This window comes from Populus nigra, chromosome 12, assembly GCF_951802175.1.
Source record: "Populus nigra chromosome 12, ddPopNigr1.1, whole genome shotgun sequence".
Lineage (NCBI taxonomy): Eukaryota > Viridiplantae > Streptophyta > Magnoliopsida > Malpighiales > Salicaceae > Populus > Populus nigra.
Window position 1 is genome coordinate 12,749,500 of NC_084863.1, and position 6,346 is coordinate 12,755,845.

At 37.8% G+C, this 6,346-nt stretch overlaps 1 protein-coding gene across 1 annotated transcript; it reads right to left on the reverse strand.

Moving 5' to 3' along the window:
- Positions 1-2,777: 2,777 nt before the first annotated feature.
- Positions 2,778-5,458, reverse strand: LOC133668931 (GDSL esterase/lipase At1g29670-like). Its single transcript, XM_062088936.1, has 4 exons — positions 5,052-5,458; positions 4,675-4,908; positions 3,300-3,552; positions 2,778-3,181 (listed from the first exon to the last, which is right to left on the reverse strand). The coding sequence occupies exons 1-4, from the start codon at positions 5,451-5,453 to the stop codon at positions 2,949-2,951; spliced, it is 1,122 nt and encodes a 373-aa protein (XP_061944920.1). The 5' UTR covers positions 5,454-5,458; the 3' UTR covers positions 2,778-2,948.
- Between the last annotated feature and the right edge of the window lie 888 nt (positions 5,459-6,346).

The window sequence follows — 6,346 nt, forward strand, 5'->3', positions numbered from 1 at the left end:
GTTTCAACATAATTTTCGGTCATTAAAATGGATTTTTAGTGGTTGAATCAGGTTTTTTCTAATACTAAATAGAGTTTTTAATTTTACCTATATACATATATATTATTATACATAATAAAAAAAAATATAAAATAAATTGTCCAACGGCGCAACGCGTTGCGCCGAAAGCAAACGGCGATTAAACAAATGCCAAAAGCAAACGGTGATTTAAAAAATAAGATTTGAAGATTTGCATGTCTCTGTTGGCTATAAATAGCCAGTGATAGTTCGCCAGCAGGGGAGGAAAAAAAAAGAAAGAAAAGAAAGAAAGAAAAAAAAAATTTACTATTCACGTTTTTTTTACTATTTCTTCGTGCGAGTAGGATATTGATTTTAAAAAAAAACAATTTGAAAAATATCAAATATATCCTAACCGTTAGATCTATAGTGTTTAGATCTGAACCGTTGATTTAATAGGGTACAATAGGGCTTACCACACCCAATTAAAACCCAAATCAATCTCAGCCCTTAAAACAATTCTTCCTTAGATCTGGTGGCGCCACGTCACACGGTGTACCGAGCTTTCGGTGCACCGTGCCACACCAGATCAAGACTCCTCTCATCCAGACCGTCCGATCAACTTGCAGATCCATCGAATCGCAGCCGCAGGATCAGTTCAACGACGATCCAACGGTTCACAGCCTTCAGATGCACCGGTGAACCATGCGCGCGTTCACACCATAGCACAGCTCAGAGTCTCTCTCTCCTCTCGCCAGCGACTCTCTCTCTCTCCCCCGATCTCCCATCTCCGGTCGTCTCCAGCCTCCGCACCACCACAGAAAGGTTTCTCCCCTTATGTAAAGAAATACCCCGATGGTTTTCATTGATTTCGCCGCCTTATTTGGCCGGAAAAGGGCCGCGATTTTAGTCGGCCACCGAAGCTTCAAACCGACGATTCTCCCTCGTCAGCCATCAACGGCCGTCGAGACCACCGCCATCAGAACCCTCGACATCAGATCTACCAGGATCGACCATCGGTTGGCCAGAAATCTCGCCGTAAAATCTCCCCTCCGCCAACAGTAGCCGTGCGTGTGCCACACGCGCCGCCAGTGGCATTTTCTTAATTTTCGGAGAACTTCGAGGGTATTTTAGTATTTTACCCATACAGTGACACTCAGGTAATTTTTTGGGTTTCAACTGGTATTTTTGATATTTTTTTATATAAATGCTTGTAAATTTTCTTGCATGTTGTAAAAAAATACAAAAACCAAAGTCGACAAGTCTCCTAATTTTTAGGGACTGATGTCATTTTTAACGCGTCTCCTATTTTTAGGGACCGACGTTAATCATTTAAAAAAAACAAATTACCAATAAACCCAAAATATAATGGATTATATCCATTATTTCTTTTGGTAACCCAGACGTAACTCTCCTTTTTAGGGATAAATGTCAATATTTTAGACGAGTCTCCTAATTTTTAGGGACTGATGTCATTTTTAACGTGTCTCCTATTTTTAGGGACCGACGTTAATCATTTAAAAAAATTACAAATAAGCCCAAAATATAATCGCATTTGAATCAAATAAAAAACACACAAGTAAGGGTAACCTTTCTTTTGAAAGGATGTTTTAAGGGTGGTGTCTATCTTCCCTTAATCATAACTAACCCTGTACCCGAATCTCTGGGACCAGTGTCTAATTTAGGATTTCTAGTTCCCTCAAATTACTAGATGGCGACTCCAATAAAATCTTTGTTTTCCCCCAATTGAAAAAAAAAAACCCTTTTTGTTAAAATAAACAAAAAAAGCGGGAGCCGTCGCCCGACGTCGTGTATCGACAAGCATCAACAGAAGAATTCAACCCTTTATTCTAGTATACACATTTAGAATATATTTGACAGTGTGATAACGATTACTTTTCAAATAATTTTTCGTGTCAAAATATATACTAATGATGTTTTTTATTTTTTAAAAATTATTTTTGACATCAGCATATCAAAACGATCCAAAACATATAAATCATATTAAATTTTTAAAAAAGATTAAAATTTTTAAAAACATAATTTCCACCCATTCCCAAATGATTTCTAAAAACCAAACCTAAAAGAATAATAACTAAATCTTAAAACTTAATTCATACTAAAGGTCTGGTTAGGTGCTATAGTGTCAGTGGGGTTTTCAAATAAGACCAAACAGGTCAAGTCCTAGTCTTTAACACTAAATTACCAAAATCATTAAGTGAAGCAGCAGTGGTGACACCAGGTCTAGTAGTGTTTGAGTTTCAGACAGAGGTTCCAGAGCCGTTGAGGAGGCGGAGATTGCAAGAGGATAGGAATTGAAAGAATCCCTTCGAGTCAACCATGGTGTTGGTGTTGCCTGCTGTCCAAATTGGGATACCACCAATGTAGTTGATGGTTAAAGAAGAAGATGAACCCATTTGAGAAAATCCTATGTAGAATGTGGTGATGACCATGTTTGGTTGGTTTGAAGCTGAAAGATTGGTGCCTGGTTGGATTGTTGTTCGTGCAATTGAGATAGTAAATAAGAGAGAGAAACAAAAGAAAAGAGGAGATTGTGGGGTTTCATGTTCTCTTATTTTCTTCTTTGTTTAAGTTTTGAAATTTGTAAGTAGGATTTCTGCAAGATAGGCCTGTTATTGGGGGATTTCTGATTGTCATCTCTATGGAACAGAACAATAACAATACCAAGCATGACTCTTTATTTTAGTTTCCTTCTAACTTTTTTATCCTAAATGTCAGATGAATTTTGTAATCACCTGTATGCATAATTGAGAGAAATGGGGTGTTAATTTTGTATGCAGGAAATTAGATTAATTCTTGCTGCTATCCCATTGAAAGCTTAGACAGAGAAAGAGAGACAGGAAGTACAACACAGAATACCAAGGTAAAGCAAACCTACTACTATATTACCAAGCCATCTGGATAAATTATTAGCTGCGAGGGAAACAGAGCTAAAGCATGGACAGTTGTTTGACATTAATGGGGTAAACTTCACTTGTAAGGTTGGAATTATAAGCCTTGGTTGCTATTTGAATATTCACTGCTTCTGTTGGATGCAACCCATCAAAGAAGACATGGATGTTCCTGTCTTCACAGGCCTGCCCTTCTTTCTTGCATAGGATGCCATTTCCTCCTTCATTCAAGGACATCACTTCACAACAAGCACTGTTTGTGTCTTTGAATCCTGTTTCACAGAAATCCGCAAACTAATTCAAATACCTCCAGCTGATGAAGCTGATACTGTGCCTGTCATAATCATCTAGCAGCAGGTTATCGTGTTTGGTAATGAAGAAATTATGTACCTCTGGAGACGGGATTTTTTATAATATCTCTGATCATCTTGTAAGAATTGACAAAGACAACGTTAGAGCCAGGCATTTGTTCCTTGCTGACATCCACTAAAGACTTCAAGTGAGCATTGAAGAGGTGAGCTGCCTTGTTCAACCCTTCAATGCAGCCATTACGTGTCCGTCGGTTTGCCATGACCATAGGGCTGCACCCGATTGGATTAACAGCCATCAAGGCAAACTTGCGACCCCCTAAACTGTACAGTTTCTGCAGCAACAATGTATTGATTAAAGCTGTAAAACATGATCCTGCCATGAAAAAGTTAGACAAGATATTTGTTGAAAGTTCAAATTCATCCTGTAATTGAAATGGTAAACGGACACCAGGGCCTTGTTGCCCATAAAGGCTCTTGACCAATTAATGTCCTTTAAGGTGCATGGAACCCTGAGCATTGATGTGTGTCTGTCTCAAAAACTCAGGGCAAGAGTGAAATTTTCAGCTACAAGTCTTCTTCACAACCAAGGCAAAAATAGTTAATGCGAAGAACTAAAGTAGAAAGTTAGGTGTATACTGTGTAGCAATCCTTAAACAATTATTGAACGAAGAACACGAAGGGTGAAATTTCAAGAAAATGAAAGAAAGGAAAGGTGACCATGAGCAAAGTCATAGTTCAAGAAGAAGCACCAAGGCTTCTAGTCCAGAGGCAGAGGCAAGGTTTCCTTGCCTCTGTTACCTGGGTTTGAGTTTTAGCATGCATGTTTGTCATCCCTGCAGTGTTTTACCTGTCTACTGAGCTTGCAGGGTGTTCAATGGATCCAGGGATTAGTTATAGTGCATATAAACTAACCCGGACATTCCGGGTTACCAAAAAAAAAAAAAAAGTACCAACATGTTAAAATGATTTTTTTAATAAAAACATGATAACTTCATCCGAGTTTGGAATTGGACCTGCTGGAAGTTATTGCTTGAGAATTTCTTTATTTTCCTTCTCATTTTTTTATATTTTTTTCTACTTAGATTAGAACCCTTAATTTAATCTTGATGTTTTTCTTTTATTTAAATTGTTTTATAGACTATTTCTTTCCTCTGGATTATGGAATTAAAACTTTTCATAAAATATTAGAGTTTTTCTGTCTATTTTTCTATAATTTCAGAATATAAAGAGTTTAATAACCATAGTTTTTATTTTTATCCATGCTATACTTGAGTCAAAAGTAGAGAGACAATAAAAACTACGAGAAAAAGAAAAAGAAAAAGGAAATCTTGTACATATTGGTGTTCTATATAATTGGAAGACCAGCAGGAAGTGACGAACTGTGAATTTAAATTTAAATGCAGATCAAAATGTCCATAGTTTTCTAGCTGAAGATAAGAAATTGATCAATGCACCTGAAGTTGCCCCGACAGTTTCCTTGTCAGGTTGGCAGTGAAGGCTTCAAGACTGACATTTGCATTGGATTGTCTCAGGAAGTAGTTGAATGAGTAATCATTCCCTCCAGTTCCCATAACAAACAAATACTTCGGAAGTAACTCTCTTCTTTGGAATCCCATTTCAGCTTCTAAAACTGGCAGTGTGACCTCCTCAAAATTCCTGATTTGTTGATTTAAGCTGATAACATTGCCCTGAATGCAAGTCATTAAGCGTTTAAGCCACATTCATGCAGTAAGCTTATCATTTTATGATCGATAGAAGCTAATGTATATGTATTACATGTACAAGAAGGAGGAAATGATAGCATAAGAAGAAGAAAATGAGGCCATCTTACTGCTAGCAGTCCGGTGTCATCGAGTATGCCAGAAGCACCAGAAGCATAGCTGACACCATGGATAATTTTCGTTCCCTTAGTTGAGGGGTCAGTGAAAGCAGGAACTAAAGGAAGCTTAAGCTGGTCGCAAAGGAGGTCAATTACATTTTTCCCGTTTGTAAATCTACCAGAAGGCCCAGAAGGGAAGTCTATTCCATATGGCAAGAAATCAGCTTTAGCTATTGAGTTTTTGAGGAAGTTGTTGTTGCCATTGTCAACTAGAGAGCTTCCAAACACAAACATCCCTCTAATGCGAGCTCCATTTTTATCTGTTGCCCTAGCATAACAGCTACATGGAAAGACACAAGCAAGGATAGGGATGGTCAATAAGAGCAGTCTTGAGTTTATTATCTGACTAGCCATGTTGATCAAAGTTGTAGCAAGTTTGGACCAAAGATTATTTGTGTAGAATGAGAGGCAAGGAATGGTCAATTTATAAGGAGTAGAGTCTTCGATGAATTTTCAATGCAACCTACTTCTTCTGTGACATTTATTACTTGGTCTTCCATTCATAACATAGCTTGACTTTCACTCCTGAAATTTTAATTTACGTGATAGTACAAGTAGGAACTATCCACAAATGCTTCCTGTTCATGAGTAGCATGTAGCAAAAACAAAAACAAATCAAAGTTTTACTGATCCTAAAATTATAGCTAAATTATGAAGAGATTTTTTTTTTAATAAAATCTAAATATGAATAGTTTTTAACTGTTCCGAGAAATAAACTAGACAGCCCTGTTACACTATTCCTAGACCTAAATCCTAATTCTTACAATATGCGCACCCCGTCAGTTCAACTGGTCATTAAATTTGAGGCGTGGCAGTAACTCATTCACAGGGAAAGTGGTCAGCAGTGAGGCTGCAGTTTGGACATTAAAATCACAGCTGTTACCTCACATAGCACGGAGCAAAAACCGACGCTACCCATTCCCAATAATTTTGGCAACAGTGATTTCCTTCCTAGGGAATTGAGCTCTGCATAAATATGGTTCAGGAATGGTTGGTGTGAAGACAGGGATTGGTTAGGGTTATTGAATAAGGTATTAACAAATGTGTGGGATGGATAGGAGACAATGATACTGCAGAAAAAACACTGCCGCACACTTGGAGCAAACTGCAGCATCTCTGCTTCCTATCATCAGTCTTGACCTTCTCTTCAGGAAATGAACTGTGGACACATGGAACTGCGCTCTTTTATTTGAACATTTCAAGTCAGACACAGGCAGTTCATTCAGTGTAGTTGCTTGCTACAGCAG

Bases quoted from the DNA above. Each gene is read 5' to 3' on its own strand.
- LOC133668931 (XM_062088936.1), bottom strand. From the start codon at position 5,453: ATGGCTAGTCAGATAATAAACTCAAGACTGCTCTTATTGACCATCCCT. The intron at 3,553-4,674 runs GTGCATTGATCA...TTGTTGCTGCAG, and splicing joins AACTGTCGGGGCAACTTCAG to AAACTGTACAGTTTAGGGGG. The intron at 3,182-3,299 runs GTACATAATTTC...TCTGTGAAACAG, and splicing joins AAAAAATCCCGTCTCCAGAG to GATTCAAAGACACAAACAGT.